Source organism: Scardinius erythrophthalmus (genome assembly GCF_964197995.2).
Source record: "Scardinius erythrophthalmus genome assembly, chromosome: 12".
In the NCBI taxonomy this organism is placed as follows: domain Eukaryota; kingdom Metazoa; phylum Chordata; class Actinopteri; order Cypriniformes; family Leuciscidae; genus Scardinius; species Scardinius erythrophthalmus.
Window position 1 is genome coordinate 10,235,143 of NC_138232.1, and position 18,988 is coordinate 10,254,130.

At 37.1% G+C, this 18,988-nt stretch overlaps 2 protein-coding genes across 2 annotated transcripts in view; both read left to right on the forward strand.

The window, feature by feature from the left end:
- The window catches only part of fancd2 (FA complementation group D2), a 20,741-nt gene extending 9,384 nt beyond the window's left edge, over positions 1-11,357 (forward strand). The window contains exons 26-44 of the mRNA XM_081380617.1: positions 1-28; positions 950-1,051; positions 1,138-1,235; positions 1,422-1,589; positions 1,676-1,792; positions 2,343-2,471; positions 2,568-2,686; positions 2,777-2,887; positions 2,974-3,107; positions 3,191-3,290; positions 3,597-3,719; positions 3,898-3,991; positions 6,361-6,432; positions 6,563-6,601; positions 6,682-6,756; positions 7,444-7,518; positions 8,972-9,118; positions 9,781-9,864; positions 10,884-11,357. The exon at positions 1-28 is cut by the window's left edge and continues 81 nt beyond it. Coding sequence (XP_081236743.1) covers positions 1-28; positions 950-1,051; positions 1,138-1,235; positions 1,422-1,589; positions 1,676-1,792; positions 2,343-2,471; positions 2,568-2,686; positions 2,777-2,887; positions 2,974-3,107; positions 3,191-3,290; positions 3,597-3,719; positions 3,898-3,991; positions 6,361-6,432; positions 6,563-6,601; positions 6,682-6,756; positions 7,444-7,518; positions 8,972-9,118; positions 9,781-9,864; positions 10,884-10,949 — 1,881 coding nt within the window. The 3' untranslated portion in view covers positions 10,950-11,357. The remainder of the gene's footprint in view (positions 29-949; positions 1,052-1,137; positions 1,236-1,421; positions 1,590-1,675; positions 1,793-2,342; positions 2,472-2,567; positions 2,687-2,776; positions 2,888-2,973; positions 3,108-3,190; positions 3,291-3,596; positions 3,720-3,897; positions 3,992-6,360; positions 6,433-6,562; positions 6,602-6,681; positions 6,757-7,443; positions 7,519-8,971; positions 9,119-9,780; positions 9,865-10,883) is intronic.
- Positions 11,358-11,493: 136 nt separating this feature from the next.
- Positions 11,494-18,988, forward strand: part of tex264a (testis expressed 264, ER-phagy receptor a) — a 71,147-nt gene continuing 63,652 nt past the window's right edge. Inside the window, exon 1 of the mRNA XM_081380162.1 lies at positions 11,494-12,026. Coding sequence (XP_081236288.1) covers positions 11,769-12,026 — 258 coding nt within the window. The 5' untranslated portion in view covers positions 11,494-11,768. The remainder of the gene's footprint in view (positions 12,027-18,988) is intronic.

Genomic DNA, 18,988 nt, shown 5'->3' on the forward strand with positions numbered 1-18,988 from the left:
CAGAGTTTACTGCAGACGTGCTTAGCAGGTACCAGAGAGACACATCATCTCTTTTTACTTTAAGTCACTATCTTAGATATACTGTAGTCTGTAAGTACCTTGATAAAGTAAATATAAATGAACAAATCTTCATATTTCACTTTCAATTTAACTTGTGGGTTTCTCAGTATGTCTTATGCCAGGTTCAGACTACACAATACCAGCCTGATTTTGGCACAATCCATTTGACGTAGGGTGTCGTGGTGATTCGTAAACAACAATAAGAATCGGTTGTTTTATCTGGTATAGTTTGTTATAGTGGACAACAACCGATGTTGCGTCTGTGATCCTTCACGAACTCCTGACAGAAAGACTAGCATGCATGTTTAATTTTGTTTACGGTTTCCTATAGAGGAAAGGTTCGTGGATATATTACCTCAAGTTCTCTTTGGAGGATTGACAGCACATACTGTGCTCTTCATGCAATCGGGGAACTGTCGGGTTTTCTTTCTTTTTTGGGGCTTTTCTGACATCAAGACAGCGAGTACAAAACACGCCGCTTCGGTAGCCATTGTTTGTTTACGCTCTTGTTTCTGAAAGTCAGTTTCTAGTTTCACCTTCTCGATGACATCACGAAGGTCGTTATAGACGGCAAGTGATGATTGGTCAGGAAGCAACTTGTAGTCTGAAATGTTTCTTGTCCACAACACGACAAGTATTTAGGAGTCAAAAGTGACTGTCATAACAGACAAAAATATTGTGTAGTCTGAAACCGGAATCATAGTAAAAAATAAATATATCTATAGTATACTATAATATAATATTTTTTTACTATATATATATATATATATATATATATATATATATATATATATATATATATATATATATATATATCTTCTAATTTATTTATTTATTTACTATATTTTCTCTTTAAAGGTTAACATTGTTTTATTGTATATTGTGTAAGCTACACCAGGCTACACTCCTCCTCAGGCTAACTTTGATGGAGAGACTCCTGAGGGGATGATACCCGCTTCTTTAATCGCTCCGCCGAAGAAAGGAAAGAAAGGCAAGGCTTCTGGAGAAATCACCAAACTTTACTTTTTGTATGTTTTGTTTTTTGGGGTCAGTCCTTCACTGTTTGTGTGTGTTTAGAGTCATCTGGGAGGAAGAGGAAGGCCTCAGCGAGTAAGAATTCCTCAGGCGACAAGTCACAGCTGGAGGGGGCCACAGAAGCAGAGGAGTCCCAGCAGGTAAAGACCCGTATACTTTCTGTCCCTCCCTTGGTTTGCAGACATTTGCATGAACATCTGGTATAGTAGACAATTTTAATCCATTATATTGATATTTTACTATGGTGTCACCTGAATTTTTAAATATTAAACTGTGACTGCGAATTCTTTTTACATACCAATCCTGTACATTTTTTGTTATGGCAGGACCATCCAGAGAAAGAGAGCGAGAAAGAGAAAGAAAAGGATGCCAAATCAGGGGTCAGTCTGTCTTTGTACTGGCCATTCTTCAGAGAGTTGGATGTTGAAGCTCTGAGCGTGCTGCAGTGTGGCCTTCTGTCCCGGACACTACTGGACACTGAGCTACATAGTAAGGTAAAACAAGTCTGTTTGCTGGGTGATTCTCAGTACAAGTACATACTTTAATTATAGACTAAAAAATATCGTTGCTTTATGTGTAGTTAAAGGAGGAGGTGCAGTTGGGCCCTGCTGAGTTGCTTTTCCTGCTGGAGGATATGTGGCGTAAACTGGACTTCAGTTTGGCTTCTGCTCCAGCTAAAAAGGCTCCATTTCTCAAAGTATGAACACAGACATTAACTTGACAACAATTTAACTTGATTTACATAGTAGAACATGTTCATGCACAACTTTGAAACAACATTCTAATCAACCTATCAGTCTCAGATATTGTCTTAATAATAATAAAAAACTAAAATCAGCTATTTTAAATAACACTGTTAAATGTAATCTTTAGCAAATCTCAGAATTTTTTTTTTTATATTGTACATTATAATGATGGCTAAATTAAGTGAATTGTGGCATCATTTATTATGAGAGATCTGCTGTATTATTTAAACTGATTGATTTTAGTTTTTTGTTGTTAAATGAAATTATTAGTGTTTTTAAAGATTAACTTTAATGAGCGTTTAATGCATTTAAAGTAATCTAAATGTAAAACAGGGAAATGAGCAATATAAAAATACACAATTGAATATAAAAAAGAACAATTAAATATTCAATATTGACTAATACTGATCAATTAAAAAAAAACATCTCCAATATTGACTGATAATCAAAATGGTAATAAAATATTGTGCCTCCCAAATATTTTCTTTGGTGTCTCTTTAGAGTAAGACAGACAGAGCAATGGGCTTTGCTCACTTGCAACAGAAAAATGCCAAAGAAATCGCCACCCTCTGCATTGCTCTGCTGCCCACGCTCTGCACACACCTGGAGAACTGCCACAATCATTTTCAGGTACGCACACGTCTCCATTCACAGCCTTGTAAACATATCCCTTATTTAAGAATTAGGTTTTTTTTTTACTCTGTTTGAACGTGTTTGTCCACACAGACTATTCTCTCTGAGCATCAGGGTGTTGTTGATGCTCCTGGTGTGGACGTGAAGGAACAGCAGCTCATGTGTTCAGCCTATCAGCTGCTACTGCAAGTGCTACACACCACGTTCAGCTGGTGAGCCCAGACCCTGTTAGCTGTTAGTTGAATTTGCTGACAACTACAAACCTTTCTGACCATCTTCAATCACCCGTTGTTCATATTTAGGGCCGGTTTTTCTGGTCTGGAGCATCGCGCTCTGCTGAAGAGTGCTCTGGGGGTCCTGGCCAGCCGGCTAAAAGAAGAAGAGACAGATTTGACTTTAGATCAGCTCAGCAGGTGGGAACGTCAGTGCACGTATTTCCTGTTTGCTGTTAGTGGAGGATTTGCAATGTAACCAAGTACGTGGTGTTTTATATGCTCAGGCATGCTTTTGAGTACCTGCAGAACTTCCGAAGCACAGTGCCCAGCCTGAACACAGCCCTGTGTCTGACCCAACTGCTCATTGTGCTGTCCCAGTATGGAGGATCAAACCACAGGAACTACAGAGAACAGATCAGTATGTTTCTGGTTTTATATGCTGTATAATAGTGGTTACTCTCTGTAATACATAAATTTTGAATGATACAATTTCCCCCCCAGCATCCCTGTCAAGGCATTTTCTCTGTCAGGAGTGGGTTACAGCGAGTGGAGAGAAAGAGCGAGGGAACAAATACAACGAGGCTCTTCAAACTCTCCTCAGGTACGTTGTGAGTATTAAGACACATGGATATTAGACTGTAATAGGTAGGGGAGAGAGAAGGAGTCAGTAAAATTATTTACATGCTTCATGAGTCATTTATCCTCCCCTCATTTTAGAAATAATCTAATTCCTGCATTATACAAGAAGACAAAATTAATTACATAAAATATTCATTTAATCTTACAAATGTAACTTAATGTAATTATTATAATAAGATGTTCTTTTACTAATTGAAAAGTCAAATATTAATAACATTTATAAAATATTTCTGAGCATGTTTCTATAATTCCCCCCCCTCCTCTCTAGTATTTATCTGGAGCACACTGATGATGTTTTGAAGGCGGTGGAGGAAATAGCAGGTGAGGGGGTTCCAGAGCTGATGAATGCTGCTAAAGATGCTAACTCACGCAGTTGGCCAACACTCAGCAGGTACGGCAGCCTAAAAAAAAAAGCAGCTGTGTAATTGTAAGGGATGAATACAAAACATAATATTTGAAGGATTGATTCAAATATAGTATATGACCATTTAATGTTAGACCAATCATAATCGGGTATTTCAGAGACATGTAATAAATGCAGATCTATGCTTTGTTTGGTGATGCTGCAGGCTGACGTTCCTGGTGTACTACAAGAGCATGATGGCAGAGCTAGAGAAAGCTGTGCGCAAGATTCCTCCCAGCAAACAGACAGATAATCAAGAGGTGTGTGTTTGTTGTGTGGGTGTAAATGTTATTTTAAAGTGCCCCATTATGCTTTTTTCGAATATTGCCTTCTACGCAGTGCTTGACGTGGGGACAAAATAGTTCCCCCTCGGTTGCAAGGGCTTAGTTTTGGTTTGAACATTGGGGGGATGAAGTGTGAACCGTTTAATGGGCAAAGTTGGTTGATAACATAACTGCAATAAAGTAATAGCGTAGTTACGAAGTGCCATGGGATTAATCTTAATTTTAGAAAATATCTCAACCAAGGGTGTATCTGGTACTCAGAAACAAAACTATGGGTGCTCCAGAAGGGGAACAAAATATCAAAAATGATATTTTTGATATTTTAAAATTTTCTTATTGGCCTAATAAAAAAAATAATTTTCCTGTCATCTCATGGAATATCTGAAGGCCAGGTTTATCCTAATATCTGTCATTATAAGCTGAACACATTTTTACACATTGGGAAAACCAGTTGTTTAGTCAATAATTCAAGAAGGGCCATACTTTAAAGCTCTTGATTCTAACTTGTACTTGGCCTTATGAAAAAGTAACATAGTGATTGCAATTGTTCAACTATAGCATTTGTTACAGTAAGGATATAATTACACGTAAGACCATTGATGGCTCCTGATTACCATGCTTAAGCCAATGTTAACTTTTTTCTTTTTCTTTTAGCATTTGTTATGAAAAATAGCAACACATTTAGAAACTATAGCTACAACATGGCACAGTTGTAATATAAATCTTTAGTGAAAAATCTATTCCCTTAAAGGGTTAGTTGACCCAAATATTTTAATTCTGTCATTAATTACTCACCATCATGTCGTTCCAAACCCGTAAGGCCTTCGTTCATGTTCGGAACAAAAATTAAGATATTCCTGATGCAACAAATTAATATATTCCTGATGTGAGAAGTGCCGGTACGCAAGAAAAAGGGTAAAATTCAATTTGCGAATGTAAAAGGTCTGCAAAGTTTCAAAGATCAAAGTGCACAACAAATGGAGTTTTCTCCCAAAATAAAGAACCAATTCTGTCAGTCAGTAATTCCAGTCTTACTTCCTGTTTGTAACAAATTTGCATAATGCCAGCCTATGGTCTTCATTGGCTGCCCCCGAACAACGTCTACTTTGACTCGCTCTTAAACACTGTAGTTGTAGCTGGAAGAGGCCTAGAAGTTTGGTTTGTGTTTTGTCGAAATGTCGAGAACATGCTGTTTTCTGCACTGCGAAGCAAATCCACTTTTTATGCACTTCCAAAGGACAGGGACCCATGCATGAATTGATACATTCAAACCAACGCCATCGTTACTGTTCGTATCACTCTGTATACAAGTGCTGAGGAAGTAGGGCTGTCACTTTTGTGAAAAAATCCTGTTCGATTTTTGAGACATAAGTGTTCATTGAATCGATTGTAAAATCGAAAATTGAAAAATAAAATGCCAAATATGGGCAAATCCACGGACAACTAACTGGCATTAGGACGAACGTAAAGAGGGCGCGCCGCGCCTGACACGCACAAGTCAGCAATATTTCTGATGATTTATTGGCGTGAAGTTTCGCGCACAATGACTAGTGCAACATTCTCGAAAAGCAATAAGCAGAGTGGACTGCCATAGCAGCATATATGAAAAACATTACCTCAGTCTTCAACATGGCTGTGTTTACGATTAGAAATGTCAAACAAATTTCGTCTACGTAGGCGATAGACCGTTGCCCGAATCTGTATCTGAATGCATGAGACTGTCTGAATACCGGGAAAATTCACAGTTTTGTAGTAAAAAGAGACACATTATGCAGAAGGATCATTGCTGTTATGCGTGTTTGTCAGAGCCTGCAGTTGCAAATGACGCGCGTTCGCTGCGGGCATAACATGACGAGCTGGACGCGCTCCGAGAAAAGACCGTTAAAATCGATTCCCTATTTTCGTTTTCGAAACTTGCGTTGGTTGGTCCGATCGATTGTGCAATCGATTTTCGAACGTAAAGTGACAGCCCTATGAGGAAGCCTCCGGAGCTGAAATTCAGTTATGGTAATGAACGTTTCGTTTCCGACACACACTGTAAACAGTAGACCAAACATAACAGACTGGACCATCTGACCTTTCAGAGTAGGGTAGGCTCTCAGAAAGGAGGGGTTTAGAAAGACAGAATCTTTGATCAAACTGTTTCAGACACTGAGAAAAGCGGTGATGCTGCAGTGTATATTATGAGAAAAACTTTGATGCATGGAAACCTATTGTAGGTTCCTCCAAAACAAAACTAGGAACCTTTAAAAATAGCATAATAGTGGTATTTTAATTATTTTTTAGATAACATGTAGAGCAAGTGTGTAGTGTCTCTCTCAAGCTAATGCCCTAAATCTATTCAGGTGCAGAGCGAGAAGCTCTTAACATGGAATCTGGCTGTGCGTGACTTCCACATCCTCATAAACCTGGTCAAGGTACAGAGACTTTCACATCTTTCTTGTGCTCACCTTCACATTTATGACTCTGTGAAAGCCTCTGCTACACAGCTGTGTGATGGTAATCTATAGGATTTTCTTAGTTTTTTTTGTTTCTTTTTTGCAACAGATCTTTGACAGCAGACCTGTACTCACTGTGTGTCTAAAGGTGAGAAATATTTGCACACACAAGTATGTTTACGACGAAAATGTCATTCATCACCCCATTGTTTTCACTTTGTCTTTCAGTACGGTCGTCTTTTTCTGGAGTCATTCCTTAAGCTTGGAATGCCTCTGCTTGACTACAGTTTTAAAAAACACAAGGTATTTCTGTCTTATTCATTTAAACTTATGCATAATGTTAGCCTGGCAAGCCAGACCTACATCAAGATGTTAGGTCTGGAAACTCACCATAGACACGGCTCAATCCGAGGGGCGGGATAAACGGTCTTTCAAATTCCCTCCGCACGCAATAGGACAGCGCTTAAACCAACCAGAGCGTTTTCCCAACAGCGGAGCTTAGTTGATAGATACAACTTTTGCCATATCTGGCCGGCAAAACGACGAACACATCTTCCTTTTTTAAAGAATGACTTAAGTGCCGTTCTTTGCTCTTTTCTCAAAGAAAAAATTAACTCCAAGTCCTCCAGAGTCGCGGCCAAAGCCGATTCGAGAGACCGTTGTTCTCCATCAGCAGCCCCCATTCTTTGTTTTCAAGTAGCAGCAGCCAGGTAACCGTCGCAACTCTGTCGTGTATGTTAAGCCCGCCCCCGCCTACTCTATACACAACGTGATTGGCCTGACCCAATCTGGGTTTTTGCAGCGAGAAGGTTTATTGAGAGTTGCTAGACCAACCTGGCTGCGAAATACATTTTGCTGCCGCTAGGGTGCGTCTAGATTTCTAGGCTAGCATAATGTTGCATCTTGCTCAGAATCAAGAGCTTTCAAACACAAAAATAATCAGTTTAATAAAGTGAGATTTTTAATCATTGCCCTGATGGATCTTCTCAGGAGGATGTCCAAAGTCTACTGAAGACCTTCCAGCTCAGCACCAGACAACTCCACCACATGTGTGGCCACTCAAAGGTGAACAGCTGCATCTTCTGTGCATGGTGGTCTGTGAAGCTAGACTGGGATTAAAGATTAAAACAAAACTACGGTGGCCCAGTAGTGCACAACACAACGAAATGTAAAAAGGAAACATAAGTTCACAACACAACGAAATAAAGCCACAACACAACGGAAACAAGCCACAACACAACGGAAAATCCACAACACACCGAAATAAAGCCACAACACAACGGAAACAAGCCACAACACAACGAAAAATCCACAACACAACGAAATAAAGCCACAACACAACGGAAATAAGCCACAACACAACGGAAAATCTACAACACAACGAAATAAAGCCACAACACAACGGAAATGCTCCCGACCACTTGAGGGCTCTCGGAGCCCAGTAAAGTTAGTTTTCCAAGTCATTGTTCTATAGAGTCAGCAGTCTTAATATATAAATACCACGATAAGTTTTAACAGTGTATATCAACATTACTTCAAAATAACCTACATGAATTATAGCTGCGTATTTGATTTATACTCGAGAATGCTTGGACGCGCTACCACAGCGCATGATCGTCAGGGAACGTCTGGCAATTCCACCAAGTGGTTAAAACGTATAATTTATTATAATATAATTTGATAAATAAAAATAAAAACCATTTGGTGAAATTGGAAGGAATTGGCACAATTCCACATATAATAAGTCAGTCTGGTCACTAGGAACATGATAAAAGAAAAAAAAAACTTTTACAGAAATTTCCTAAAAAAAAAAAATGTTAATTACTGTAAATACATGAAGGGTATTGGAAAAAAGTCATTATTAAGTCATTATAAAAGTCTTATTAAGTCAGTCTACTATCAAATACAATCAAGCTTTGGATTTTGAACATGTCTGTTTTTGAATGTTAAAAGTAATTTTAATTAAAACAAATTATACGTTTTAACAACTTGGAGGAATTGGCAGACGCTCCCTCAGGGATAATGCGCCGTGGTAGCGCGTCAAAGCATTCTAGAGTATAAATATGCAGCTATAATGCACGTAGGTGATTTTGAATTAATAAATGTCGATAAACAATGGTTAGCTACATACTGTTAAAACTAATCGTGGTGTTGATATATTTTTATAGACTGCTGACTCTCTAATGAACAATGGCTTGGAAAACTAACTTTACTGGGCTCCGAGAGCCCTCTAGTGGTCGGGAGCATTTCCGTTGTGTTGTGGCTTTATTTCGTTGTGTTGTAGATTTTCCGTTGTGTTGTGGCTTTATTTCGTTGTGTTGTGGATTTTCCGTTGTGTTGTGGCTTGTTTCCGTTGTGTTGTGGCTTAATTTCGTTGTGTTGTGAACTTATGTTTGCTTTTTACATTTCGTTGTGTTGTGCACTACTGGGCCACCGTACAAAACAAATCGTATAATACGTTTAATTTTTGAAGGCATTAAAGCATCTGTAATTATATTCACTGCTTTACTGTTCTCAGATTAGGCAAGATACGGGTCTGACCAATCACGTTCCAGCCTTGAAAAAATGTCTGGAGCAGTTTGTGTACCGCGTGAAAGCCATGCTCACTCTCAACCACTGCCAGGAAGCCTTCTGGCTAGGAAACCTGAAGAACAGAGACTTAAAGGTGAGATTTTAAACTCAGGTGAAAAGAGAAAAGGCACGTCAGGGCTTAAAGTCACCATAAATCAAAATGGACAATTCTTATATTTTTATGGAATATTGCAGTATTTATTATAAATGATTTATTCCTGCAAATTATTATTTATTTTTTTATTCATATTTTTAACTTTACAGCCCAAAAAAATGTATAGTACAGTCAGCAATGTGTAAAATGAGGACTTGACACTGCAAATATGCAAATAATGATGTTAACCCAGGGTTTAGGAATGTACAGTGTGAAACAACAGTTTATGAATACCCAGGATTAATAGAGTGCTGCAGGTATGACGTCACAACCCAGTAGTCTAATTCGCCGCTGGTTCCTTCAAGGTTTCCCTATGGGGTTTTTCGATTTATGGTTAAAATCAAGCCTTTAAGCCCATATTTCCAAATGAAGTGTTAGGAATAAAATCTATTATTAATAAACATTCTGATTTATTTACAAGATACATTTCAAGGTTATATTAAAAAATGTACATTATATTAATGTTTATAATTTGCATAATAGCTTTATATTATAAATATACAGCGCGTATAAAGCTATAATGTAAGTCTATACAGGGCACAGTGTACCATGTATAGATAATACAGAGATTCAAACCTTTTTTTTTTCTTTTTTTTTTGCAGGGTGAAGAGATTCTCTCACAAAGGTCACAGGCAGCTGATGAAGAGGAGGAGGAAGAGTCCTCTCAGTTGCAGAGTGAAGTGGAGGTATAATGACTGGCTGACTTGCATTATCCTGTATAATGCATAAGTCTAATCACCTGTACTCCTTGAAAATAAACCATTTATTCTGACTGTATATGCTGCATCCCAATGTAAAACAATTTAGTACACACTAAAACGTGTACTTCACTGCTGAGTGCTGACGACAGTAATAAGACTTGATGCCAGTGTACTGCATTAAAAATTGCATGTTGATACCACTAACCCTCTTTCATATTCTATTTGCCTTTACATGCAAGTGTTGGCATCTAGCTAAATTGATAAAAACTTGACTTGACTTTTTTAGGGGCATACACTACTATTCAAAAGTTCGTTATTTTAAAGGATTTTTTAAAAGAAAATACAGTAAAAACAGTAATATTGTGAAATATTACAATTTAATCATCATTACTCCAGTCTTCAGTGTCACATGATCCTTCTGAAATCATTCTAATATTCTGATTTGGTGTTCAACAAACATTTCTCTTTATTATCAATGGTACTGATAATACCTCTGTTGCACAAGGGGTTTGGGGTAATATTAACTGAAAAAGCATGCAGAGAGGATGGACACTTCAAAAATACTCCAGAAATAGTGTTATCTGAGTATCTTTCTTTTGTCATTATAACATATTATGATTTCTTATTACTATGCATGTTACTGTGGCCTCACAGAGCAAATTGTGTTCAAATAAATACAGATATGACAGATCAGTTCAGTTCATTTTGATAAATAGTCGTTATTTCTTTATAATTAAACTCATTTCTTATACCAAAATAACATAGTCATCACCTGCCCAGCCGAAGTATTGTGTTATCATGTGTTGTCATGTAATTTACAAAAGCAAATATACAGTACACTATGTCGCCTGGAGGTCTGTAATTGCCTTTAATAGCCTGTAATTTGGCGTCGCTTGATTTGGGAGTTTAATTTCCTCGTGAGATCTTTTATGAGACATTTTGTGATGTCAAAATGAAATGAAACTTTAATTTCTTGATGCTTAATTCAATCTGTTTTGACACAGGAGAGTGACTCCGAGGAGAGGAACAATGGCCAAGAGGAAGTGGAGGAATCAGATGAATCAGACTGAAATATGCAAGAATTGCTTGCTTATTTCAGTACATCAGTACACTATTGTTGCTTTATTATTCCTTCAAATTATTATCTCTTATATTAAATGGAAAAGATAAATAAAAAGTACTTTGATTTAAGCTGTTGTGTAATGTTCACTTAACACTAATCAAGTGGTTTTCTTGAGCAGCTCTCTAAGTGCGTTTGCATGTTTTAAGATGCTAATTTATTTCTTTTTCATATTTCAACACAAATGTTAATAATACATTCATGTCAATTACCTTAATTTTGACCTTTACAGTGTTTTTGTGTTTTATGTAAATTCTTGTCCAACATGAAGATTATTTGAATGTATGAGAGGAATATTGACAATTCCAATTAATAAAATTTCAATAAACACCCTTAATAATAAACCGTAAATGCTATGAACAACAAATATGTGTCAGCTGACCACGTCACACCCTTAAAAGAATCACTTGAGTCTTTTTAAAAATCGAACTGTTCGAAAGAACCGATTCGCGAAATTGACTCGGACTTTTTGGTTGGCTCGTTCCAAGCCATCCCTCTGACTCACAGTCACATGATGCAACCAGGAAGCAATGCGTTCAATGTTTCTGTGCAGAGGATAAACAAACGCTCAGCTGTGTCAATACAAAACTAATAGACGGGTGTAAACATACTTCGCAGTGAAGCATCGATACTGTAACATCTGCAGAGCGGCACGCATGCAAACAAACAGGAAAACTGAAGGATTGTTTTATCGAGTGCCATCACAGTAACAGAATTATTCTTACACATTGAGCGTTTCTGTGTTTGGTTTTCTGACAGCCGGGCAAAAATGTCTGACTTTGTCATTTTACTGCTGATTCTTTTTTTGGTCATTTGTCTCATCTCAACTCTGGTGGGCTTCGTTTTTTACACCGGACTTTTTTCTGAAGTCGTGATTCGGACTGGATCTCCTCCGGTGAAAAACATCACGATTGCATACAAGTTCAGAAAGGGATCGTACAAGGACAGCGGAGCTGCTTTCACTGAGAGCTGCAGTATCGGACCGAAGCTGTCTTCTGTCGGTGTTTTTTACGATGACCCCAGTCAGGTCTGTAGCTCACTTCTCTCTTGATTCACTGATTCTTGAGGCAACTTCACCTTCCGTGTGTTTTTAAAACAACAACATTTCCACTTTAAAATGAATATGTGATGATTTATGGAATGTTCTCAATACAAATAAATCATTTAATATATTTTTTTTATTTGACAACCCCCCACTCCAAAAAACAAAACAAAACGATGACGTCACTTTATCGTTTACAACCCCTACCTGTCATCAGATCCAAAATTCCTCTCTGTAACGAACTTGCTCCTTTAGTGACGTTACTTAAAGCTGTAAAAAGGCGTTTTGTGACTTTTTAACTGGAATTGTCTAAATATTAATACCATGGTGAATTGATACACTAAATGATTAATATAATGCTCCAAGGTTATTCAAAACTTACTATTGTATAACCATGGTGGATTTAATTATTTGAGTGATAGTGTTACATGTATTATAGTTAACTTTGCCAAACAGCAGTTTTAGAAATGTGTTTGGCTTGGTTTGTTTCTTTATTTATTAAGTCTTTATTAACATGGACTGATTTTGGTCCAAACTTAAAGCCTACTAAACATTTCGCTCACTTGGTTTGACATACAGGCTCATGAGAATAAAGCCTCAAGCATGTTATTCTATTCATATTTTAAATACATGATTCACTTCAGTAAACATTTTAATGTTTTCAGGATTGACTCACTGAGGTGTTTTCATCAGTCGGCTTCATAGCCACAATGCAAAGCAAAATCTGCTTTAACACTAAACGTCTGGTCATTCCCTAATATTGTGTCTTAAAGTCCACATGAAATCAAAATTGACCATATTTACTTTGTTTGCCTTAATTGATCGTTTTGTGGTGAACAATTCATCCATGCAAGTCAATCCACACAAAAAAATTTTTTGGCTTCGTAATCTTTAATCAAAATCTGAAAATGCCCCTCCCCTCTGCATTGGAGGACCTTCTCTGATGATGTAGGTTTGACGGCTTGGTTTGGGAAACGCTTAACCACTCCCCTCAAACCGTTAGTCTGCTATGAGCAGAGATGGAGAGGAGGAGCGCTAGAGTAAAACCCTGCCCTCTGTTCAATATTCCTTTTCACTGGGAAATATGTCACAACACTGGAGAAAAGTCGTTTGCAACTTCCGGTTCACGTGGACTTTAAAGCTACACTGTGTAGGATTTGCTCCCATCCGACTAGCGGTGAAAATGTTTATGACTGCCAACTGCGTTTTAACTCCTACGGTGGCCGTATTATTTCAAATCTGCCGGCAGTCGCGAGTAATCTCCCCCTCGCATTCGTCACGGTGCCACTGAGTGTCAAAACGCGAAAGGCGAAGCTTGAATTTCCAGGTATGTCCCACTTTGGCGAATGTATTTTCAAGATGGAGGCGCAACATGGCTGCCGCCATTCGAGCGACTCGCTCGTATGTATTCTAAATGACAGATTCTACGCTTACGAGAATACTTGATTAGTTGGTAGAAGTAATTACACATTAATGAGCACATATCATTTTGAAAGAACAAAGTGTTTTTTGCTAAGAATCAACTTAAAAAAATTGCACAGTGTAGCTTTAAATCTATCATTATATCCTAGTTTTCAGTGTATCTAGAGAATAATTTATAACATGCTGTGCATGGCTCTGGAGGTGAACATGGACCTCATGGAGGAACAAATTGGAGGATAAAGACATTTGAGACACTCTTGATACACATCCTCATACTCTGAAAAGAGAATGGATTGAATTTGGCCTTTTCAGCAGAAAGTGGAAGAACTACAGCATGTAGAATATGTCAGATGTCTCTCAGCATCTAGTATTTATATCCGAACAGGTCATGCTAGTAGACTCCCTGAATGGGTGTCATTAATATTACTACACTAATCTAAGGCTGCACAGTCATCGCAGCATTTATGCAGTAATTGTGCTTCAGTATTATAAGGTTGGGCATTGGAAATTAAAGTTGACTGCTGAGGTAACCGCTCTGTTTTATTTTGTGCAGCATGACAGTCATTGCCAAATGGACTCACTGGCATGCAAGAATGACTGGGAACGTCCCACTGGTCCCATATTTTTAATTATACCAATGTTCTGCTTATTTGTTCTTCTTTTATATATAACTTGGACAAGGTGGAGTTATTGCATAATGTTACTTGCTGGTTGGAGTAGCATTAGCATTCACTCGATCGTGTTCTGTTTTGGATGCATTTGTCTCTTTCCTGACCCAACTGCATGAACCCGGGCCTCATTTATAAAATACACATACGATCAGATTTTATCCATAAATCAATGGATTTTATCTCACTTCAAAAGTGAGGAACAAATTAGGATTTATAAAGGCAGAAACTGACTTTTATGCATACGCCAACTGAAGAGCATGCATTGAAACTTTTTGCCCTCATAAACCAGTAATTAAACAAACCAAGATCATTTATTTAAAAAAAAAATTATGTGCAAGGATAAATCCTCAATAATAAATATTGCAATATTCCTTTTAAAAAAATATTTCATGGTGACTTTAAGTAGCCTATGAGTTGCCTATCCAGTTTAGACCTTTTTGGACAGACATTCGGATATTTGTCATCCATCTTAGAATAGAAAAAGGAAAATATGATCACATTTTCTTATGCTTCTGCATTAAACACAGGGCCAATTGAAACACAGGGCCTATGGTGATGTGGCTGTGACTAATGTGAGTAAAAAGGGACACAAATTATGACGTGAATGCCAGGCTGGCAGGGTGGTGTTATAGACCGTATTATTAACGGCCATGATATTCGCTGAAGTAAGTTAGGAATATATTAAACCATGACCAGTATCAAGACAAAAACTGATGATTTGTGACATTAACAAAAAATTATCATTAAGTGCAATGCTTTTACCACCTGGTACTTCACTCTTTTGTGGTACTGCCATAGTATTTTTGTTAGGGGAAAATGAGACATGACATGAAAATGATAAATTAAATGATATGTTTCTTTTCCAGAGAGCTAGATTAAAGGGTTGCTTACCCCAAAATGAACATTTGTCATCATTTACTCACCCTTATGTTGTTCTAATCTTAACCATATAATTTTCTTTCTTCCATGGAACACAAAAGGAGAAATTTAGCAGAATGTCTGAGCTACACTCTTCCATATAATCAAAGTGAATGGGGACCAGGGGATGTCAAGCTACAAAAGGACAAAAAAAGCATTATAAAAGTAGTCCATGCAACTTGTGCGCTGTATTCCAAGTCTTCTGAAGTGATAGCTTTGTGTGAGGAAAACACTCTTAATCTTGCCTGACAGCCGAAGTCACCATTCACTAGATGGAATCGAGCAGCTTGGACATCTCCTGTTGTGTTCCAATGAAGAAAGAAAGTCCTATGGCTTTCAAAAGATGTGAGAGTGAGAAAATTATGATGGAATTGTCATTTTTGAGGGTGAACTATCTGGATGTTTGCAGTGCTAAATCCAATAAGGAAATGCAAAATAAAAGCTCAGCAGAGCATAAGGGTGTTTCCTCAGTGCTGCATAAACTGCCACGTTACTCGGCTTAAGCTTGTCTCAGTGGAAACTGTCAAAGCAGGTCATGCCTTCTGGAAACCAGTACAGTATTTCCCTAGCCACTAGATGGTGGTACAGTGTAAAGAACGTAATTTGCAGCAAAAATGGTCAAGATCAAGCCTACATGTATGGAAGTCTAAAATTTGCAGGGCTGTTACTTTTAGTATTCATTTCATGAGTACAGTGACGCCACATCATACCTGGACACTTACACCCACATAAAAATGTATGATAATGTTTTAGATAATGTTTTTTTAATTCTAATAATTATTTTTTCTTAGTTTTTTTTGCTCTCAGTTATGTACAATAGGTTTTTGTTACATCTTATGTTGTAAAAGTATGTTTATTGCATTATTTTAGTGTCGTGTGTTACCATAATGGTGTTTTGCGTTTGTGCATGACATCTAGTGACATGTCGGCATCTAGTCATAGTTGGGGGCGTGGTCTGGCGTGGCGAGGGTGGAGTCGGCGTGGGGGAAAACACCGCGAACATCGTGTGTATTTGAATGTCTTGTTGCTATGGAAGGCCAAAAGGGCCAAAACATGTGAAACTGTCGTGTAAACACGTAATTACGCGTTAACGCGCAATTTACGTGTTAACATGTCATTACGTGTTAACACGTAAATGACGTGTTAACACGTAAATTGCGTGTTAACGCGTAAATTGCGTGTTAACGCGTAAATTGCATGCTGGCACATTGGAAACCATGGAACTTTACTGGCTGGTATGGCTATCTAAGCACAAATAACAAACAAATCCTGTAAATTGCAGGATTAAATCTAAAATAAAATTTGAACAATGTCTTTAAAAATGAACAACACACAACATTTAAAACAATACATATCCTAACACAATAAAAAGCATGCAACTGTGTGAATCAGAAAGTGGGAGGGGGGTTAATACACCACTTACTGATATTTAGTTTTTCATCAATCAAACTTCTTTAAATGAATAGTTGCTTTAAAATCAATTAACACAACATACAAAAAACACCCTTCTGTTGATGAAACAGTTCAGTATTCACTGCACAATGAAGCACTGCAGTCTATTAATGCATTTATTAAAAGTAGCCTAAATGTATATCATCAGAGCTATTCTCTTTGATTTTATAACATATTCAGCTATAGACACACAAATACACTAATGAAATACATGTTTTTATATTTTTAATAATTAATAGTGCATATTGTTTTTCTAAATGGAACCATCCCTACACCCAAAGAGCACAAAGCCGTGCAGCACTTTTTGTATTCCTTGTATTAATGAAAATGCATGTTGTGATAAAGCCCTACTGTTGGTTAGTAGCCTACTGCCGGACTCAGTACTGCCGGACTACACAGTACTGCCGGACTACACTCAGTACTGCCGGACTGAGTGTTTGGCAGCGATCAGCCAGGTGTGGACATGCAAAATCGGCAGCTAAGTTACAAATCAGACCGACTGGTCTGTGGTCTGTTATCCAACCACGTATATGTTTTTTTCTCAGTGCGTAATGAATAGGGGTGAGTTTTCGTATATATTTCGCCTTTGTTATTGATATTGTTCTGAATGTCGAGATTTGCTCGTAAAATTAACGCATTTTAAACTGCGTCACAAAGTGAAACCAAACCGTTGTCATATCAGACTTTGAGCTCGAAAATGATTGTAATTAGATTAGATTATATTCTCTACCTAGTTTCAGATCAACCGGTGTGTTCAATATTGTTTGAAAATGTTGAATTTAATGACATTTTATGTTTGCTACTGTAATATTGAGCATATACAACGTTGCGATCGTGCAATCTGCATGTCATTGTTTACTTTATTATGTTAATAATATAATCACGCCGCACGCGGTTTACCCAAGTAGGCTATGTTAATTTATATAGGCCTATTACTTAATAACTGAATGTTTGTATCATTTACTGATATGCTTAACTGCATGTTTGTATCATTTACTGATATACTTATACAACTGTTTTCTTTGTTTATATTCTGTTTATTGCAGACCACACATTTGTGAATTAACATATACAAACTCCTTTGAATAAATAAGTTCAACTGGGATTCCCTCTCGTGTTTCTCTTACCGGAAACACACACCACCATCTCAACTGCATTAATCCTGAACCCTTGAGCGTCCCATATGCTCGAATACATGTTTTTCATAAAGTTTTTCAATTAAGGGTTTTTGTTATAAGTTTAACCCCTCTACCCCAAAGAATAACATCCAACACAAACATGCAGCAAAAATTGACTTTTGTATACTGCAATTTCTGAACTTTACTGATCACACCACTAATTTACATCTGGAATTTTGTCTACATCACAAAATATACCCGTATTTTCCGGACTGTAAGTCGCTTCGGAGTATAAGTCGCATCAGTCAAAAAAATGTGTCATGAAGAGAGAAAAAAAAAAAAAAAATATATATATATATATATAAGTCGCACTGGACTATGAGTCGCATTTATTTAGAAATGTATTTCACACACACAAAAAAAATCAATATTAAGGATGGGACAGTTCTCCGTCATGGACGTGAGCGCTCTGAAAGCGGCACTAAAAGACTGCTTTAAAACTTTCACAGAGACCTCAAGCAGAAAGCAGAAAGCCTGTCTTTAAATTTAATTTCGTTTTGTATTAATTGTATCTTAATTTTAATCAATGTTTCATCGACCAATTATCTGGATGTAATAAATAATATTATATATATTATATGTATAAAAACAAATATGGATTGAAGCAGAATATGTCGGTAGATAAAAACATGTTGTGAATTTTGTAAAATATTACATTAATATTTTTTCAATACAGTTTGAGTTTTGGACTTAATAATGCTAGAGTTATTGGAACTGTTTGAATCACACAAATCGGAAACAATGCAGCCACCACCGGAATCAAAGTCCATTCATAAATGGATCTGTTATGTTAGGATATGTACGAAATTGAATTTCTAATAAATGTGAAAAATTAACTAATTGATGATTCAGGGTTTTGCACTGTCGCCCAAAGATTATAGCCTATAATTAGTTTGTTTTATTTCGTGAAATATCAATCTTGTCAAAATAAATTAGCCTATGTGTATTAGCTAGCATTATACCAGCATAATAATAATATTGATGATAATAATAATAATAATAAAAGAAGGATATTTCGTCCTTCGAACGTTATTTCGAACATTTAAGTAGGCTACTGCAGCCAGGCTAGATCATCAGCCACCTAATACCCTGAACAGATGCTACACGATTTCCTGCACGGCGGATCGGCACATGTTACATGCTAACACAAATATAACATATAAAATAGTAGCAGAAAATTTACAATGAATTTAAATAATAACTATATCATTAATAATTATTCCAAACACAACTAATTGCAATATCAGCTTACAGTCACTCAGAAGAGTTGGCAACTGCAGAATCAGGTCAGTGAGAGAGAGATTGT